This window comes from Plodia interpunctella, chromosome Z (genome assembly GCF_027563975.2).
Source record: "Plodia interpunctella isolate USDA-ARS_2022_Savannah chromosome Z, ilPloInte3.2, whole genome shotgun sequence".
Classification (NCBI taxonomy): Eukaryota; Metazoa; Arthropoda; class Insecta; order Lepidoptera; family Pyralidae; genus Plodia; species Plodia interpunctella.
The window spans coordinates 9,547,253-9,570,001 of record NC_071324.2 but is presented as its reverse complement, the minus strand read 5'-3'; the positions used below and the strand labels follow the sequence as shown (position 1 = coordinate 9,570,001).

The 22,749-nt window shown below is 34.3% G+C and overlaps 1 protein-coding gene across 2 annotated transcripts in view; it reads right to left on the bottom strand.

Annotated features, from left to right (window-relative positions):
* Nucleotides 1-887: 887 nt before the first annotated feature.
* LOC128682842 (uncharacterized protein) overlaps nucleotides 888-22,749 on the bottom strand; it is an 81,221-nt gene continuing 59,359 nt past the window's right edge. For both annotated transcript variants that reach the window (XM_053767771.2, XM_053767772.2), the window contains 6 exons: nucleotides 13,985-14,672; nucleotides 13,589-13,811; nucleotides 12,413-12,578; nucleotides 10,452-10,719; nucleotides 6,794-6,990; nucleotides 888-6,295 (listed from right to left, as the gene is read on the bottom strand). In XM_053767771.2, the coding sequence (XP_053623746.1) occupies nucleotides 6,173-6,295; nucleotides 6,794-6,990; nucleotides 10,452-10,719; nucleotides 12,413-12,578; nucleotides 13,589-13,811; nucleotides 13,985-14,651 (1,644 nt within the window). In that variant the 5' untranslated portion in view covers nucleotides 14,652-14,672 and the 3' untranslated portion in view covers nucleotides 888-6,172. The remainder of the gene's footprint in view (nucleotides 6,296-6,793; nucleotides 6,991-10,451; nucleotides 10,720-12,412; nucleotides 12,579-13,588; nucleotides 13,812-13,984; nucleotides 14,673-22,749) is intronic.

Below are 22,749 nucleotides of genomic sequence, written 5' to 3'. Positions count from 1 at the left end.
AGACAGTTTTTTTTTCAAATTCTTACTCTGTTAATCTAGGAGTTTCTCAGAGCGTTTCGAACGCTGCGGCAGCGCTGTCATTACAATTTTTCAAATGTTAATAAAGACAAGAATTACTTTTAGTGTCTGACTTGCATGGAATTAGTAAGTACTCCGTACAACGAAGTACTTATTAAATCCATGCTGACATTTAAAAATTGACGGATCGTAATGAACACAAAACACTGCGAATCACACGTCGCCAAATTTTTTTTTAATGTAAATTTATTCAATATACAGTTTTTTTTTCTATTGTTTTAATAAATAATAAATTGGTATGACCGTTCGATACACCGTGGAGCATGCACCTCAAAAACCCTACATTTGTATGTAAAAAAAGTGTCGCAAATATGAATTTTGCAATGTTGGCTGTTAAGCATCTTTGTTATTTTTCTGTTTCACCGGTAGAAATGGAATTTTCATAATTTATTTAGTAGGTTTACATTCGAAGTGGTATATTCGATACTTCGATATACGAAGTTTTCGCTTCATCGAGCAAGTCGGACTCACTCGCACACCACATACCTACCTCAGTTACATGTATGGAATGCTACCGCGCGCTACGACGAGTGATATACCTATGAGATTCGAGCTGACCAGTCACTCTGGCAGCATTCGTTCATTAGTTGAGTTTCACCGTCAAATTTGACGTTGAGTGTAAAACGGCGCGTTGCCGCTGACGTTTATACAAAATGACGTACTTTGCGTTTTTCTGCGCACGTTAAAGTCAGCGTCAAATTTGACGGTGCAATCCAGCCTAAGGTTTTTTTTGTTGGCATAAGCTCTGCGAACCTCGCTAGACGGAAACACGTGTCGCTAGGGCTTGGTTTAAAAATTAAACAACCGGATGACCAAACATTTTCAATCTTTATTTTCATCACAAACTCATGATTCATCATTAATAAAGTAACATAATTATTGTATTCCAACAAAATAATGTGTTATCTACGAAATATAGCAATTTATTTATTACGCCTATATTTAGCTACAACTACTTATTATTTAATATTTAATTTACATCAATATCTATAATTTAAAATAGTCTAAATCATAAATATCACGTGGTTTGTTATTCTACCGTAGTGCCTATAAGCCAAACACAGAAATTTGAATAATATCAAAGTTAACATATATAGAAATGGCATATGCAGTCATTCAGAATCGGAAGAATTGTTATATATTATTTTTGTTATTATTCCCGTGGGAATCTTAAATCGCATAAAGAGAGCATATCGCTAGTTTTTTCTTTTTAACCGGTGAGCGCGTCGCTGCTGTCGCATATAGGGGTTTGGATAATTTTGCATAGACCATAATGTTTTTTTGGAAAGAATATTCAACTGAAACTTTATTATGGAGTACTTACATGAGACCTGAGACATGCGATTATGGCTAAACTATATCGGATTTTATGGCAATTAATTTGTTTGCCACCAAGGACTTTTAAGGCATAGGCAGTGTATTATTTCAAATTGTACCATAGATCAACAAAAAATTAAAATAAATAATGCAATGTACCGATACGCTTTAAGACAGCAGTTGAGTGGTTGCGAAAATTCAAAATGGCGCCAGCTTTACCCAAACCCCTTTCACAGGTGACTTTTAAAAATTGTTCTAATGTTGAACGCTTACATAGTAGATCATTATAACGGGTAGCAGAATAAGCGACAATGCCATTCTATTTAAATTAAAATACAATTTAGATTTCTGTGATTTCAAGCTTATGGCAATATATTGGGATTATTTAATTATATTCTGAGCATAGAATAACAACACCCAATAAGAGTGCGCTATAAAGATTTTGATTTTTTGAAGTAAAGTAAAATTTGCCACTCGTAAGCTACAGTCGATAGCATATCAAGTTACCCTGTTTGGATGTTTATGCCGAAGTGCCAATTTGTAATGAATTCGGGTAGATGTGCTGGCGCCTGTACATTAATTTGGACTGTGCCAGGACGACATCAGTTTCTTATTATTTAATTGTATTTTACTTAGCTACCGAAATGTGATTATGTCGCTCAGATAATTTTCATTACTATAAGAGTTATAATATTATTTTTATGTAAATTGTGTCTATACGTAAATCTTGCAAATTTTGTATTAACAGTGACCTCGTAACACTAAACGACAACTTTCACAGGATTCATAAAAATCTTCTAATTTTACGGACCTTGAGATTCACATTATTCAAATGAAGTACCTATTATGATATCATACCGATCTATGGAAATCATCACGGAAATGCAATTAAAAAAATAATAATAATATAAAAATTTGATATTATAACCTAAAAAGAACAAATTATATCTACTAAACAATAATTAGCTATATCATAAATCTTTAAAATACGTGTACCTATTTCTCTCATAGATAGGTGTTTAGATATAAGAAAATGAAATTAAATAATTATATAGGTAATAAATAAAGGATCACTCTTTCCATAAATTGATCTGCACTGGTATAATTTTGTTAAATGTTGGTTTAATCAAATCGAAAATTATATACCTATCCGATTGTACAAACATTGAATATCATACACAGGAGTACAACTACAAGATGCTCTGTTTTGCACAAAAATGCTTTTGAGAAGTACCTCTAGCACCTAAGTTAGCTAAGATACCCTGATAAATCAAATATCATAGTTTTTCTGCAGGAATAATTATGACTTAAACTCTATTTGAGATAGGTAAACCAAACAATGTCGCTTTACGTTGTCATCAAGAATCTTTGAATAGGTAATATTCTTTTTTATTTTTTAGAGGTAAAGTTGGGAACACTTGTAACCTTAACTTACACCATCGCGGATACAAGGTCTAGTACAATTTATTTGAATTAGTCTATACATCATAGAAGCGTACCAATATGCAATTTGGTCAATTTTTTAATACTATTTTTTAATACATATGATCCTTCTGTAAAATATATAACTTTTCTCTAAGTCTTTCCTAGCTTTTGACTTGAAGTCTGACAACTTCTGGCAAAACCTTCCAATTTCAGAATTTCAACAAGCATACCATTTAATATTAACGATAAACACACATGATGAATATACACAGTAATACACACTTAAATAACTACGTATTTTTAATGTAGCTATCTATAGATTTATATTAATTTATTTGATCTAGGTAACATATATTTCTAACATTCCTACTGAGATTGTGTGATTTATTTATAAAAGTCAAACCAATAACAATACGTGGTATTGCAACAAGTACTTATATAATCATCGTGAACATAATAATCTTCGCCGTCCAGTAATTACATGCGCTAGCCAAACGTGAAATATATAAATTTTAAATAAAAATATCACATCACCTTTAATCTGATATGAGTACGTTATGTTGCTCATGTATTTTTGTATGCTTTCGTTGTACCGATCTATGTCCAAGTGAAAATGAAAATATATGAATTAGGACAATATATATATATATATATATATATATATATTTTTACATATAATTTTAAGAAGTTTAAACTAGAATGTTTCATACTGATTTACTTTTATATTTTATGGCCTACATTTTTTATTTATCTGAAAATTTATAAAAAACAAAGGGCTAAATTTATGCCTTCAGTGCTAGTTTCCTCTGTAATATATCTTATATTTTATCTTTCTCAACAATGCAACGAAATTGTGCAGTCCATCACATATATTTTTGTTAATAAAAAAGTTATCTTTTTCATTAGAAGTACAACGAAAATTCAAACAGTGTAAAGTCTGATTTTTAATTGCGGAATTCTGACATTTTCTATGTGGTAACAACATACTTACCAACTTTTAAACGGTCGAATTAAAATTGAAAAATATTGTAGTAAGATTTGGGATTATTTGGGAAATATTTTTTCTATAATTAATGCCTGTTTATAATTCATAATGTGTAACAAACTTTTTTTCGGAAAACCACTTTATAAAATCTTAGGTACTTCTCAATGGTACTGCAATTAAATAGAATGAAAAATATATAACGGAATTTAATCAAATGTTAAGTAAATCCTTGTTTATTTAATTTAATTCGATTATATATATTTTTATTCTACTTCGAAATACCCAAAGGTTTATCTTTTCTGAAGTGTCGAAACATGACATCTGTCAGAATTCCGTAGAATTAATAATCAGGCTATAGGTATCACAGAAATGAATAAGTAATACATTTCAGATTTATGTAGGTAAAAATATACTCATAATACAAATATATCATACCTACGACTTAAGGTAACCTAAATATAGAACTCATTGGGCCGTCGAATCTGCCTATTGTGATGTACCTACCAAATTCGAAGACGATACATTATGACGACGAAAAGCTAATCGTTTCGAGGGCGTGCTTCATGATTATTAATGTCCATATATACAATTAGAAAAATATTTTGTTAATTTCATTGAAAGGTTTAGGCTTAATTGTAGTTTATTTTTTATATTGTACTACAACATTTAACAAGGTTGCTTACAATAACATAAATAATAAATATAATTTTTAACCGAGTTAGCTGCATATATAACTTTCTGTAAAATTTAAGTACCTTTAATTCTCAAATGTATGTACCTGTGAACCTATACTTACCGTTGTCATAGGTACTATATCTATTAAGTAACAGATAATATGTTTAAAAGACAAATCGTAAAAAAAAAAATATTTATGCCTATTCAAGTAAATTCATATTTCTCGGGTTCAGGAAATAAAAATCTTAAGTTGAGCACTTTGTACTGAGATTTATATTTTCTGCACACTAAACAACCATGGAACTCGAAACTCTCTGCGGAAATACACTTGCATTTGTTTAACAAAGAACAAAAAAGAGAATTGAATACACACAGATAGACAATAGTGCTTAATTTGAATAAACCGAGTGAGCACAGCTGTTTCTTTTAATTATTGTTCATAATAATTGACGCGAGTGATCTCGCGTGCACACTTCATCCATTATAATTTTCAAATTAGCGTCATGTAGTTATTGAAATATACAGAATTTCCACTACGCGAAAATCGATACTTTGTTTCATAGATACAATCAAATGGACGAGCGGGCAAACATTATGTAACATAAAATTAAATTAACGAAATAAACTGTGAAACCCTGCTCTTGTTACGGGATGTATTGTGCACGCCAAGTCGAAGCCTCAGAGTACAGAAAACCTGTATTTAATGAGGTTACAACATCCTTAGCTTGACATAGTCAGCATGTTGGTTGCATGTGTTGGTTACACTTGTACACTTACAGTATATTTGGCATAAACCCACCGATTGGCTATTTTATGGGTAACAATAAAATGCAAATTAGTTATTTCAATAATCAAACACGAGATGAGATGTCATATTAATTCATCAGTTTTATTATTTGCATGATATTACTTATTCGTTCTCATTAAGTATTATTAGGAATAAAAAATATGATGTCTGAGGATATCATTGTCATAATTAGCTCCATATTTTTGTTTTTTAAATACCTATTAGATTTGACTACAAAATAGCCAATTAAGTTGATGGGTTTGCGCTCGAATTTATGGGAATAAATACATAATAGAGATACTGCACGATAGTATTGGTACAATACTATTGTGCAGTATCTCTTATTTATGGTTACATGCAACCTTTCATGCGATATGTAGAAACTTTAGAGTTGACAATATATAGATAGTGTATTGTATATAATATAGCGGACCCTGGGCTTCGACGCTCAACGGCTAGGGAAGAAACTGGGAGAACGCTAAGATCAAAGAGACGACAATATCATCTAAAGTTTTTACTTATGGTCTATGGAAGCCAAGTAGGCCACAAAGTTTTGTAAGTACATATAAAGTAAAAATTCGTAACTGTAGTATTTTAGTAAATCGTTTGGTAGAACTCGTTAAACGGCCGTAGAAACATTTGTACTTGCAATTTTTATGTTTTCAAAAGTGTCTTCTTCACTTAATTATTGGATACATAAATAGATCTAATTATACCAGAAATTACAATTAATGTCTGCTCATTTCAACATGTTTGATTTGTACCTACCATATGTTGTAGATATAAGTATGGCAAATTCTGTGCGCAAGCGATTCGAGCGCTGAATCGGCATTGGCTGCCGGAGCGCCACGGTTCGCAGGTGCGCAGCGCAGGCGCAGGGTCCGTCGCCTTGGCCGTGCATGTCTTTACAAATGTGTGATTTCAATTTCATCATCAATTTCGTCCTTTTCGTCGTCTTCTTCAGGAGGCTGCTTGGCAGCTTCGGCGGCGATAGCGGGGTCCTCGGCGATGGCTTTCAGACGGCGGGCCTGGAATTTCGACCTCGGTTAAAATAACATACAGTTTGTTTTAACTTTAATGTTTGAACTGCTTATTGGTTAAGAAAGGCGACTGAATCGAAAACTACTGGACAAGTTTAAACTTTATTCTAATATGTTACTATACATGCATCGATGGCGATATCTTGAAGAAAAAAATAACGGTCAAGTTCGAGTTGGCCTCGCTTATGAAGGGTTCCATAAAATCAGGTTATTTTTTGATATTACTATATAATTATGCTTTTCAAATTAGTTTTTTAACAAGCTTCATTTTATTATTCTGACGAGAAATACCATAGGTTTTGATTCCCTTGTGAAATTAGCGACATATATATTTTCATTACTTCGAGTTACAAGTTTGTAAGCTTTCCTGATATAATGGACATGTATAGAAAATATCATTTTCTATATTGACCTGATCGGGATCGAACCCCGATCCAGCATGATGACATTATAGGCTAAAGTTGTAGGACAATTTGTCAAGCGTACCTTTCTCTTATGCAGGATCTCCACAATGATGTAGCCCATGAAGCCAATAAGAAGCACGACCATCATGACATACAACTTCATGCGCGCGCACAGGTGTGTGGAGTATGCGTACGCAACTACGAAGCCCGCGCTCTCCCAAAGGCGGTAGTTTGAGAAGGCTGCCTCTTTGTTCCGTCTAAACAGAACTCCGTATAAACCTGAAATGGCCGACATTATCTATATTATATAAAACTCTTGAGTGGGCCAGGTCTGTACGTTGGAGATATTGAATAAAAATAATGATGGGGAGGTCTTTATGGGACTACTGGATTTTTTATAGAATCGAATTTTTTGTCTGTGTTTCTTCACGCATCACGTTGAAACTAATGGAGATTTCATGCAGTTTTCACAGTTGTATATAGAATTGTCTAACTTAAAATCTGGTATGGTTTTCATCGTGATACGTTGCTTAGGACTCCGAGATACCTATTGACAATAATAATATGCTATGAAATGGCTCCGATTTTACTTTAATTCTTTGTTTAGAAAGAAAATTCACACGAGCGAAGTCGCGTACAAAAGCTTTACTACATAGTATAAAGTCGCTTTCCGCCAATTCCGATAATTATTTATTATATTATGTCGGTGAATTTTATTCTATTATCTGTTTTTAACCCTCGAGAAGGAGGGGAGTTATAATTTTGACGTGACAGACATATGAATACACATCTGTATGTCTGTCCGTGGCATCGTAGCAGCCAAACGGATGAACCGATTTAGATCTACTTTTTATAAAAGAACGACTGCTTTTTATTGGAGAGACAATTTAATCGAGAGTGTTCTTAGCTACGTTTGCCAATTGAGTGTTCAGCCGATTAGAAACCATAAGCTCTTTTCTAGCAGATGCGGGGATGCCAGCAACTTAGGGGTCGGCGGTAACTTAAATTTTTAATTTTTATCGTATTTTATTATTACTAATTGTATATAAAGCCGTGCAAAAATTTAAAATTGGAATCAATATAAATCTAGAAAATAAAGACGCGTCCACAATACCGAGATAAATGTGCAGCTTGGATTAATAGAGTCAATTAGCGAGAATCGTCCGGAACGTGTGGCTGCAAGCACGTGACTTGTTGATAGAACGCTAGATAATCCCGCTCTACCGCTCTGCCGTGCAGCGCGCAATGGTTACAGAATAGAGTTGACGCCAGAAAGCCTACCTAAATATGGTGGACAACACGTGGACGTTAGGTACGTAGCACGTTACGTCCACACATTGTCCTATCCAGTCTTTCCACAGTATCGTGTTCGCATCGTAAGAAAAGAGAACGTATGGACGCAACTATGCCACGTGTTTTATGAAGAAACATATTTCTTGGTTGCCCCTGAGCCGGCTTCATCCGGATTCGACATACATTGCTATTTTTTTAATGCGGTAAATAAAAGTTCTTATGCAAGCTATTCGATGTTCATTCATTCGTTGGCATCTATCTGATATGGGTCTTTACTTATCATATTAATAAGTACTTGTACATTGGACGTACGCAGGACAAGATAGCTATATTACATTACATAGGTACCTTAAATATGATTGAATATATATATATATTTTATTGGCGCCTTCGCTGTCCCACCTCTAAACCCGGATTAACTTAGGCAAAAATTAATTCATATTTATTTTTGCATTCAAAATGAAATCTAACTATTTTCAAAAGCATAGACGTTTTTACTTCACATTTAAAGGCTCCTATATTTTTTGTGCAAAATAATGAACTATCTAGGTTAGTGAAAGTTTTGCAAATTTATTATTTTGTTATGCTAATCAGAGTCTCCCATGCAGAAGCTTTAAGTTAATTATGCATAAGCGGTTGCTTCATTTGGCATTTGTCAACATTTGACGCCTTGATTTGTTTTCTATGACATTATTTAACTACTAAACTGCTACTTAACTAAGAACTAGGTATAAAACTACTTATGCCTAGTTCTTATTACAAGCTTTTATTTAGTTTTACTCGTCCCGATGTTTGTATCAAATCTCTGTCTGTAATCAAATCTTGCAAGTTAGATTTCTCCTACTTCCACTTGTCCTACTTGTTAAGTTGAAATTTTCCACGTCACTTCAGTTTCCGTAGTTTCCATGACAATACATTATTACATCTCCCGATGGTGCACCTAGGATCGGTTCCCAACGAGGGACTCCTCAACGGTTTATAGCACGGACGTGGGTTTTTTGCCACAAAAACTCCTAGACGACAATAAAAGCTTGTGGCAAAAATGACATTTTTGTAAAAAAAACTTGACTTGTTGTTCGATACTAAACTGATCCCCAATCGCGTCAATAATTGAGTTGGTTTGCCATAGCACATCGTTGTTTCGCTATAATGTTTATCGTTTTCGAAAATAGTTGACAGATTCTTGGATCGACACTGATCCGTAAATAAAAATGCCGTGTAGTCAAGACAACAAATTTCAAAGAGAAACTTACAATGGTAAATTAGCTAGAACTATCGACGTTCAATTGCAAAACGCGTTATCATGCGTACGTGCCAGTTTACTACGCTACAAGTCAAGCTACAGCGGATTCAGAGTAATAAAACGTATCGGTTAATTTACTAGACGTTGTAATTTTAGAGATGAGCCATGAGTCTTACAGACTTAAAAAATATGTAGCTGAGTAATGCTCTTTCTAATGCAAACAAAACTGCCTTTATATAGGCCTGGCGGATAGCTACTTCAGGGGCAGTCTCAAACGTAGCCTTAACAATATCCTTTGTATTATTAAACCGATGACTATTAATGATTCTGATCTTGTAACTTCGCTAGAAATTATTAAGAGCGTATCTCATGAATATCTATCAGAAATATTTTTATTGCCTCAACACAACAAGGCTACGTTATGTAATATTGTACATAAAGAGTTTTCATCCTCGTACCACGTTATGGTACCTATTATACCTAAATAATGTAAATAGAAAAATATGTCGTATTTTGCATAGATTTTCCTTTCAATTTGTACGATTTGAAATGAATTTATGAAATCGAATACAAATTAATCTTGGCTATGGCTTTTACGTCTCATCATATTTATGAAACAAGGACAAGAATTAACTGGTCAGTTTTTTAATAACTAACAATTTAATTCTAAATATAAAACTAATAAATAAATACTTACATATTAATGACGACAAGGTCAAGGTGTTTTATTGTAAAGAATTAATATATCTAATTTATTTTACGCCAATTGCCAATTAAACTGTAAACGTCATAATAATTTATATTATTATATTACCCATGACTTTTATTATTTGTATAGTTTAAAATGTTTACGTAACATTTTTAATTTATTTATTTGAAAATTCTCAAGAACTTTTACATAATTTCTGTGCATTTAAAGGCAATTTTACCTTTTTGTATATAGTCTAGAATAGTTACAGTTTTGCGAACTTATTATTTTGTTGTTCTAATTCGGGTCTGTTGCACATTTGCACATTTCTCAAAAACAACTAGTAACTAAGGTAAAATCAATGGGAAGGGATGATAACAAAATTATTTGGAATTTGACATACCAAAATTGAATAGTTAAATAATTTCACCACCGCACTACTTACACAAAATTACGATACGAAAGCAAATGAATAAAATTCTGCAAACAAAATCAAGTGAATAAATGAGGAATTACCGTTAATTTGAGTTTGCCACACGGCATCGCCGACGCCCCAGAGGCCAGAAATCACGAAGAAAACTGTTGGGGAGTTAGGGTTTGGCATCCAGATGAGGAGCCACACTATGAGGCCCAGGTGCAGGGCCGCGCCCATGATCAGGATCGGGAACCTTCCAATGTACTTCATGGCGGACCCGAAGACCAAAGAACAGAGGGCGTTAACTACGCCGAAACAAATCATCACATAGCCGATGGAACGGATGCCCAGCGAACATGAGACGTATGCCTAGAACAAAAACGAATTAAATAATTGAGTATAATTTTATACGATGAAATTGTTCACATATTAGATAATAATTTCGGAAATCAATAAATAATATATCCTACTAATATTATAAAATAAATGTGAGGATGTGTGTAAGTATGTAGTTTGTTACATTTCACGTAAATCTATTAGACCAATTGTTACGAAATTGGGTACACAGATTTCTATCTGTATAACCTGGAGTAACACATTAGGTAATTTTATTCCGAAATTCCCGTGGGAGCGAAAACAAATAATAGGTAATAAATAATAATAGGATTTAGCTAATTTAGTATATTATTTTTACGATTAAATAGTTCACGTATTTGATAATAATGTCGGAAACCAATAATATATAAGCAATAATATCTAACAATAATTAATTAGCAGTCTTCATGCAGATAGATGATTAGCTTTTTGGTCCAAATATTAGCGTGGTCTGCCTAGCTTTGGTTATACAACTTTCACAATAATCTGCCACGAGAAGGGCGATCAAAAATATGCTATCTCCTTTTTCGTGCTTCGTACGGCATGTTAAGTCACTGGATCGGTACCTAAGACTTTTCGAGTTGTGTAGTCTCTTTAAGCACTAGGAATTCATATTCATATTCTGGATATCTCTAAGAATTCCTAGTGAAACATAAAAATAGCTAAATAACACATTATATCTTGTAAGACTGTTTGTTTGTTTGAACGATAGAACTTTATCATATAAGAAAATCGGATATAGTGATAGCAATTGAAAACTTATCCCGGATTTTTTTGCATTCAACCGGCAGGAATCAAAAATATAATCTTCAGCAATCTACACAATATTACAGGGTTTGTATATACCTATATGTACACTGCACAGATACAAATCTATACTGAAGCAATAAAAAACAAATGACACAACTAGGTTTACCGTTTCACGTGAATAGCTTTCATTTAGTTACTCCACGAAATAACGGTACATACTATAATGTAAACTTTGAGGTCAATTTGATAAGCAAAAAATATCCATTAGGCACCTTTGACGAATGTATCAACAATTTTCATTGTTTTTTTACTTAGTGTGGTCTAATATTAGATACGATAGGAATTCGCTTGAAATTTTTACATAAAATGAAAATCCTACTAATATTGTATATGCGAAAGTTTGTATGTGTGTATGTATGTTTGTTACTCTATCACGCAAAATCTTCTGGACGGATTGTTATATATATATTTGGTACATGGTTAGAATATAACCTGGATTAACACATACTTTGTTTACTATAGTACTTTGTATACCGAAATTCCCACGGGAGCAAAGCCTCGGGGCGCAGCTAGTTGTATCTAAAGTTAGAATACGTCCTTCATTTGTGTTATTGCTATTCCTTTGTGTTATGCTAACAATGGTGTCAGATTTTTTTCTAGGCATTTGACATGATTTTTATGACTACCTATCGCCACCCAGTGGAAAGTCGCACACATACGAGTGAACTTTCCACCAATAGGTAAACAGGTTTCCTCACGATGTTTTATTTCTATGAAAACAGTTCAGATTGGATACAAACTCATGTGGCACGAGTAGGATTCGATTCTGAACTGTCATTCTGTGATATTTGGACTGAACGAAACTAGCGATTTGTCAACAAGTCGCCACGGTATCGCAGCGACTTTGAATAAGAGTATAAAGGTGGTGGTCATTTACCTGGGTATAGTCAGCACCGATGAAGGCCTGTTCCATCCCGATCCACAGGGTGATGGGGATGAGCAGTTGCTGGTTGGGTTTCTTGAGCTGGTAGGCGGTGGCTGAAAGCAGCTGGATACCGCTCAGCTCCTTTGACGGGTCCGATTTCCTTTGCTTTTCTCCATACCTGTATAACGTGTTTCATTAGTACGATCAAAGTACACGTGTTGATCAATAGTTTAATCATAAGATTTTATTTGCGCCTTTAACATTTTTTTAAATAAGCTATTCTCACAATACCTATATTTGAGTATACCTCTCAGGATTTATCTCCGGCGTGTCTCTGTAATTATATTTCGGCAGCTACAATTCTTTTAGTCATAATTATATAAAATAATCAATTATTTTCACAATACTTTCATAATCATCAATATCAAACCAGAACAACAGAAAGAATGCTCCCAATTTTCTACGTATGACCCTTTAATTTAGTCAGTTATTCTTTATAGGTATCTGGTTCAGTTGAAACTTTACTTCCTTACTTCTCCAGATGTAACACGAATCTTTATATGTACCTAAGCTACTAAAAATTAATAATATATATATGTAAAGGTTGAACGATTACTGAGTTTCATCATACACTGTATCACTGTAAACTGTACACCGGTTAACAAACTGAGCGAACCCATTCAACCGAAACCTTGGTCATCACAGTAAAAGCCAATGACACTGGTATACACGAGGGTAACACGAGTTTGAACAAAAAATAGCAACATATTCAGCCCAAAAGATCGATCTATACAAGAGATGCTTTACAAAAACCTCAAGACCTTTTGTGTACAAATTGGATCTTGTCAACCGACGCGCGGTGACAGCTGAAGAGAAAATTCTAAAGCCATCAATTTAAAACAAAACGTGAACCTGATGGGCATTAAAAGTTTTATTGGTCTGTTTTTTTTTCTTTCTCATACTCATTTACATTCGTATTATTCTCTCGAGGGCGAAGAATAAATTAAAAAAATGTAATCGATATTGGATTTCTACCAAACTTTGTCTATCAATCTACTATAGTAGTTTCCCAGTTCATATAATACTTGTCTAAGTTGATTGAAAATCAACACAAAATAAAAACAAGCTAGATAGATTCCAACAATAAAACTTTTTGTATGAATACAAGAATTAAAAACAATAATTTACCGAGACAACGGGTCGACTAGCAGCGCGACCATAAGCACAGCCACCAGTACACAGGCCAAGTAGATGGCGCTGATCTCGTAAATCTCGCTGTCTGGAGGCCGGTGCAGATTCTGGTTGTCGTGGTGCCCACCTCCGATCATGCAGAAGTTGGCGCCACACTTCAGCAGCGTACTGCTTGAGTTGTCCGTCGACGTGTTGCCACTATGCACCCCTGATGAGAACACTGCCAAAGGAAACTCAATTAGAGAGATATCTAACAAAAAAATTGTATGCTGTTAGGTATGGAATTATCTTATCTTCGCTAGAATAGAGATAGAAGAGACAAAAAGATTACAATAACCTTTAATTTTTATGTTAATGGTAGCAGGTTACTTTATACATTATTTGTCAACTTACCTAAACTAGAGATCAAGTTTCCCCAAAGCTCAGCAGTTTGCCAAGCAAGGAAGAAGAAGCCGAAGAATCGTACTATGATGCCGTCGACGGCTTGATCAGTCAGCTTAGCGTAGACACTTCCAGCTTGCGTTAGATATGTAGCCTTGGACGTCCACATAGGAGCTGCTCCCAGGCCCACCACCACCCCCGCTGGCACCAACGTGTAGAACGCTGGGTAAAACTGTGCGCCAATGTACGGCGCGTAACAAAGCATGGACAAGCACAGAGTCCATTTCACAGTAAGTCTTTTGATGAGGAACGTGGGAACAAATATACATGAGACTACAAGGGCTGCGTAAATGGAACTTAGTGAAACTGTCCCTAACCCATCAGCGGCATTAATGGAAGACTGTAAATTGGCGGTTCCCTGGAAAGCAGTGAACTGCACCATGAAGGCGGCGCTGACGGCCGCCACATTCTTCAGTATTCTCCATTTCTCGTTCCGTGACAGTTTGACTTTTCCGGTGGGATAACTGTCCTCTTCGGTCGGGAGAGGTGGGGGCTTGACGATATCGTCGGAGTCGCGGTCGTGCTGATAGCCATCGTTTTTGAAGCCAGTCCTTATTGTGTACACAGAATCTTTATCCGGACGGTCATCTTCTCGTCCTCCACCGTGCGTAGCCGTCATGCCGTGTTACCTCCTTTTGCCCTGTATTCAACAAAAAAAAAGCAATTAGCCACAAAGCCTCATGTCAAAGACGGCCAAAAAAAATAGATAAAAAAGAAGAAAATAAAACTATGCGCACTAGACAACGACGTCGACAATAAAACATTTTTTCTCTACTATCTACTTTATCTACTACTCTTCGACTCAGTTAAATATGTACAATTCAATATTCAACGCTATGTAAATAAAAAGAAAACAAATTTTATATATCGGCTGGATTTGAACAAAAGATTTGAACATAACCATAGTGAATACTGAAATTTGTAGTCTGTACTGAAGAAACTTTTGTCAAATTCAAGTTGTTTCTCATTGAATAATGTACAATGACTGTCATCGCCTGTGTACACACGTACACAGCTATTGTCTGATCAGTTTTACACACAGTTTCGTCACGACACTGTAGTAAGTAACTACAGAATTTAAGCGTTTGAAATGAATTGCATCTTTCAGTCGCTTGTCAGTCGTGTTGTTGCGATGCGAGAAATTGAACTGTGGTTCCTTCTTACTAACGTAACAGTATAAGTAGGTAGGTGTTTAAATAACATAATCTTGTATTTATATTATCATAAATATGATTAACTTTTAACGAAAGGTAACTAATTTGACATTCATCGAACCCGTCCTCACCCTTACAATATTGCTAATTAAGACCATAACAGGTGACCGATTTCCACGAGTTCCAAGTAAACACATAGATATTTATTGTACTATAAAGTATAGTAACCATTTGCGGACGGGAGAAGCGAATTAACTGATATTTTTTCCATGTATTTATAATGTACCTCGAGCAACTGCAACATTGTTTAGCACCTAATGCAAAATTCATGACAGAGCACTTATTTATAATTTTCTTAATTATTCTTATTTTTTCGTACCTATAATATCAATAGATACTAAGCGTATTTATTGATGATTGATATGACCTATTCCCGGGAATAGGACAGTTTGATCCCGGGTCATTAACAGCCCAAATTCGCTCAACGGTCCGTGATTGCCTGACAGATAGACAGACATACATTTATAGTATTAGTATGGATACCAAATCATAAATAGCATGGGATCAAAGCTGCTATCTATGCATTTTAATAACACCGATCGATTTGATTTATATTTTATTTTATTTATAATTGATATATGTATGTTATACCCTCATATTGGGCATAATTTAAACTACGCGGGTATTTTTAAATGTGTCCTTTTAATTACCTGGCCCATGACATTCTATTGTTTGCAAATAGATGGCAGTAGATGAATAAGGACAGGATATAATTAAAACAGAAGCGTTTGAGTCAAAATTGCCACACCGTGTTTGGTCTATCACTCCCGAGTCGAGATCTAATGTTCCATTGTAAGGACACTAACTGATTGCCGATTGATACTTGGGGCGCATTTTCCTGCAATTTATTTAGCAACGAGAAGCTAAAATAAATTGAAATGTTCATATTTAATAGGCCTCAATAATACGATATCTCCACGAATAATAGATACGAAAATGGAGTCATGTTAGCCCAGAATTCTGATGAAGGACTAGAATAAATTCATATCTATCGTATGTCAACTTGGTATCCTAAACGTAAATTATGATGTGATTATGCGTAATTAGAGATAATAACTAGTTTTCAGATGGTTATCTCCGTTAATGGGACGTATGCACTATTGTTCGTTAGAAGTGTTCCCATAGCCGAGCATGTGTTAGGATGTCATCATTGTATTCTTGATTTCATCAATCCTCATGAGTTTATGTGACGTCATCGAACACAACACCTGAGTGATTTTTATGAAAAAACTAAAGTGCTCGGTCGAGATTACATATTCTATTCAATAACTAGGTTTTTTTTAGAATGAGAAAGTATTTTTTTAAAATTACAGATACCTACCGGGGCACGTGATTGTGGACATAGAAATCCTTGTTAAAAAAGTCGAAAAGTCTATTATAAAATCATTATAAAACCCGGAGAGGCTGTAGGCATAATATTTTGTCGACAAAGTGCATTTATCGACAAAATACAAAAAAATATGATTTTTGTACTTCATATTTTATTGCATATAATTACCACATGTAAATAAACAGGATATAGTTGACAATGTGATATAAAAACTGAATTTATATTCAACATTGTTAGATTGAAGTCACGATTTCTAAAGGACGAGATGAGCACCACTTGTTCTTGTACTCGTACGAGTACACTCACGTATAATAACGATGACACTAAAATAAAGAAAAAAATCGTTTCGTACATGGTCAGGAAGTTCATCCTGACAATAGGTACCTAGGTAAGGCCACACTTTTATTTTAGATATAAAAGAAGATTTTTAATCAAAATACTAATAAATAGGTATAGAAGAATAGATATAGAATATTAATAGATATAGATAGAAATTTAGATAAGTTATCATCGCGTGGAATGAAACACGTAGTGAGTGAGGGTATTTGACTACACACTGGCTTGGTTTCAATTGAGTAAATAGTATTTGATACGAAATACCGTCTTAAATGGTTTAAAAAACGGAATTAATAAATTAAAATTTATCTGATATAACCTCGATCGAACGTGGATGTGATTTTTATAGTTTTAAATCGAACATCGGCGGCCGCGTTCCCACGGCTCTAATCGGCAAAACGCCGCTATTTTCATTTTCACTTCCTGACCAACTACCCTGTCATTGTGGCGTAATACATCCAAGGTCGATGATTGACGCTATTTGAAGAGGCCCTATATAAGTACAAACTGATAGAGAGCCAGATAATTTTATCGTTTCGTAGAGAAGATGGTTATTTTTTATATTACTGAGCAAGCAATCAGGGATGCAGCCATTGAAGTCTATGGATTAATTTAAAAAAGTTAAATTTTCTGTTTTTGCTGATATGTCATTTTTTTTTCATGCGGTTTTCACCATAGTGTCATTCTAGACTAAGTTTTAGGTATATAATTTATTAAGTTTTTTCCTGGGCGAAGCTGGAACGAGTCGCTAGTATATTGACAAAAATAATTTATGAGCGGGTAAAGGGTAGTATATAATGGCAATTTAAAGGGAGAAATGGAAATTATAAACTAGGTAAATTGCGCATAATAAATCATTATTTTGTCTCACTTTTATTTATGAGTACAATCATATATTTTCAACTTCGTCTGAACGTGTGTTCCGCGTGCTGGAAAATAGGTAAGTACGGAGATGTAAACTATAAAATGCGATAACCGTTCAATACCGTATGCCATAAAAAGACCAACATCACATATGTATGTACGCACGTAATTGACTATGGCATAATACGAAACTACGTCGGCCGATGTAATCCCAAAAATAACTAAAGTCATTCGATAATTCGATGTCTGAATGATCAATATTTTTTTTGGAACTGATCCTAATATACGAAAATTGAGTTGTTAAATTTATTTTTAGTTTTACTTTATAACATGTCTAGTCTATATTTGAAGTTTAAAATATTTATTTATTATAATATTATAATATTCACAATGTCTATGTGGGTATATGTGGGTTTTTTAAGATCAGCTTTCAAATAACAATACACTTTTATTGAGCTTCGCTTTCATTGATCAATGTTGTTAATTGAGTGTTTCTTGTTCTTAGTTCTCTGATTTAGTTAAACATTATTTTTGATATCTATCGTGCTGTTACATGAGTGTTTTATTTTTGGTTTGTCCTGAATGTCAATTAATTAATGTGGTTTTTTGTATAGATACAGTTGGTAGGTTGACGTAGGCTACATTTTGCCATGGGCGGAGCCGCTAGCAACAGCTTGTAGCCTTATAAATAGACGGTTTGAGTATGTAAACAATGACGATCTTAAAACAAATTATAGTTTTCAAAGATTTTCTTGGAAAACAAATGCAATGGCCGGGTGACCTTACAAACTAAGAATCATATTTTTTTAATAGCGTGATTGTTTATCATAATCATAGTAAAGTACATTCCACGATAGATTGAGGTCTTTAAGACAAAAGACGTATTTTCGAATACTTTACCTTTGCGTGTCTTAAGTAGGTATAATTGTCGGAAAATATTCTCGAATAAATAATTAGAATAATACATTATTCTAGTTAGTTACTAAAACGGTAGTTTCAGTATAAATTATGATGTTACCAGGAATTTGCCGTAACATAAGTACTTGGTATTAGGGCATTCTATTAGATGATATTCGACAAAATTGGTGTATATAGATTTGTATTAAAGTTCCAGTGTTATCATTTATTTATATGCGATCCAAGCAGGCTATGGCAAGCGTTTCACGTCGCGGCTAGTTATAGCAATATTATAGCTTTGTGACTACGGAACCCTACTCGGCGAGGCTGGCTTGAAAATGCGCGCGAATAATATAATCGTTTCCAGAAAATGTGAATTATATGGAAAGTTAACTCTAGTAGGGAAAACAGGTTGATAAAAATCACTGAACTTTCGAAATGATTTTGCAGCAATTGTTAGATTGACAGTTGGTTTACCGGACAAGTTCAATGATATGTTTCTCTTCCACATAATTTTTATCGATGCGATTACAACTCGCAAAAATCCGTATTGACATTTAATATAACTATAATATTAGTAAATAAAAAAAAAACAAGCTTATATAATCAGCTTATTTTTTATATTTACTAATATTACAATTCATGTTTTTATTATTGCAAAAATTCATTCAACGTTCAAGAAACAATAGAATAATATATTTACATGCTATCAGAACTAGTTTGTATAATTGTGAACTAGCGTTGTGGACAAACATACAGATGTAAAGATATACCTACTGATCGCAAAAACTGTTTAAACATTTTATTGTTACCACCGCGCTATTATAGAAGATGATGGGAAAATTATGGTGCAAATTTCATTTTATATCCCGGAAACTGAGGCTTATTATCGTGTGGTACAGAACTGTATGGTAGGTATACTGTGATATTAATTGATGCCCAAGGTCGCAACACAATGGGCTCGGCGTAACAATCGTGCGCTCGCAGGCAGTCGCAGCCGTAATGCTGCCGTACTAAAAAAAAACTAATGCTCGAATGCTGACAGGGCATCGGTGATGGTGACAGATTATCACGGGTTTCCCCAGTGACTTCTTCATTGGATCCATAAAAAATTAAATGAAGTACGTTTTTTACAAAAATGACACTTTTGACACAAGCTTGTATTGTTATCAGAGAGATCTTGCTTGTTATCTACGTGATAAAACGTGACATAAAACCGTGTCCGTGTAAAATTATACTGCATCCGTGCGAAGCCGAGGCGTGTCGCTAGTACTTAAATGAAACTATTCAAAGTAGAAGATAGGAGTCCAGTTGCGAATCTGTTCATTTGCTATGGAGGGGAAAATTAAGGTCACTTTTTAATTTTCATGCAACATCATCGAAGAGGAAACGGAAGAAACAGGCCCAGGAAGGCTAAGAGCTAGCTAAATTGAACAAAATAAGGATAAAGGAAAATATAAGCGTCGTGACGGCATATCGTTCTCGATAATATCGCTGGAAACAGAGAAATAGTCAGAACCGACCGACGAGCCTGTAGCTCTTATATCTGAAAAATCTCAAATTCTCAGAGACGAAATTTCCAATATAATAAAACTGCCTAAAAACGTGTAAGAATTTCATTTATGGAGTCACATACTAAAGTGTAAAAAGGTAACAAGCAATTAGGCCAATTCATTGTAACATTTATAGTATTTTATTAGAGTCCCAAATAAATTGGGATAGGCGAAAACCGATGGCATGTAAATTTATGACCTGAAAAGAGACTGTGAAGGTCTAATTTCCGACTTCTTTCACTTTGTTCATTGTAAAATACTTCGAATATTGTATTCATGTATTGCCTATAAACATAAATCATTAAAAAATAAAAAATAAAATACTTCATGCCAACAAATTGTATGCAATTGTGCATAATTAGAAGCGGTAAGTTTCGCCATAGCTTTATATGCAGTTGCTCCTAGCATTTAGATAGTCAGGCAGTGCCGTGACCTCTGACCTCGCGGCGCCGGTATGTAATCTTCATAAAGGTACGTACCTACACACCCTGTTGATCGTATATTATCTTGGGTTCTTCTATAGGTTTCTATTGGGTTTGATTCCTAGCACCGGAAATATTTATTCTTGTGATTCTGGTAAACTCGTGTCTCAATCTTTTCTCAATGATCCTTATTTACACGAACTGCCATTAATAATTATCAAGACTTTATAATAACGAAACAGCAGAATTGACTCGAATGTGTGTAAACCTGTGTGGTATTAACAAATATTGTGCGTACGAAATGGTATCGAAAATATAAAAACTATATGCAAAATTAATCGTTCGTTCTTCGTATGAGAGAGGCGCTGTTAATTTTCCATTAAGCTACGAATACACTTGGCAACATTTGACGCACAACATATCACTCTGTCTCACGCATTGACTCCAGTGAAATAGCACATAGTCGATCTCACTTATGCAAATTGTAATGAAAAGGAAAGAACTATAAGTTACGCGTCAAATGTTCCTTAGTGTATTCGTCTTAATGTTGACGATGTCGATATGATTTCATTCTCGCAAAAACTCATGCTAACCTCACGTCTACTGCCGCAACGTGATATTAACTCAAAATCATTACAATAGGTCCATTACTGGCATCTTCTTCGAATGTAAACAATAGGTACATGGGTGTCAGATTTAATCTCGTGTTCTACAGAAAGTGGCGTAGCTAGTAATGATCGCCCTGGTACGAAAACTACCTGTAATCCCAACTAATATTATGAAAATTGGTATTGAGGTAGCGGATATCTTGGATTAATAGTGGATTCTTGGACACAGGATACTTTTATCCCGAAAGTACGCGATTACCCTAGCATTTGAACAAATATTTTGATAGTCGATGGCGCTATGTAAACTAGATGGCGTTACTGTGCCTAAAACGTAAGTATGAATTAAGCGGTAACACAGCTTCGTACAGCTAGTGTGAAATGAGTATTACCAAATACTCACATATGTATATTTGTGCGTTTAGTTTTTAACTTAATGAAATTTTGAAGGTCCTTTTTTCATGCTAATGTCTGACCCTTTATAGCTACGTTAGATCGATAAAGGCTTATCATTTTGGCATCGATATTCTCTCGTGCCTCTTGTCTAGATTGTCTTGTGTCCTTCCCAGAGTAATCAATTATTGAAGTAATTAGTAATGAGGTACTTCAAATGAGATATTTAGCTGTTTTGTGTGAACAAGCCTCTAGAATCATTTATGTTATGTAAATATCTAATTGAGGATGAGTTTTATCTATTTACACTATGCACTCTTATATAAAATATGCGTTTAGTGTTCAAATCTTTCAAATTATAGTGAGTACCTAATTTACTTTTAACTACAAATAAAAAATGGCCAAGTGCGAATCGGTCTTGCTTATAAGAGTTCCGTAGTCGCAAGCATTAGTAAAGAATTTATTTGCATTTCACATTTTGTACATGAAAGATAAAATTATGGCTTTGAGAATTGTGCTATGAACCTATTTCAAAAACTTGTAAATACTGTAGGTAGGTATCCCGTTCAAAATAATTTACATTGAAAGTTTTCGTTGAGATCTAAAGCATATTATTATATATATTTTTAGATGTTTATCTCTCTTATTATGATAAAGAAGTTTTGAGGTGACATTTTACCATTAATATTGAATGTTGAATAAAAAAGCTCTACGAAAATAAAAATCTTAACATGCAAAGGTTGTTATTTCGGATCCCATTCTTTTGAGATCAGTATCAGGCAGTAGCTGGCACTGGCACACAGCGTAATGTTTTTTATTGATGACTAAACCTGCATCGGGGCAAACAGCCAGTTGTAATAATTTTATCACACGAGATCTCCGTCTTAGAGACAATTGATCAGGCAGTATTATCCGGCTTTTGCCGGTTGGTACTGTGTAGTTCTGACTGAAAACGACATTACAGGATGAAATCGGTATGGACGAGACGATTGTCACTTTAACGGAGGGTTAGGTTGTGTATTATTGATGTACATTAATGGATCGTGGAGATAAAAATGCAATAATTGCAATTTGACTACGATGAACAATGTAGATGAAACATT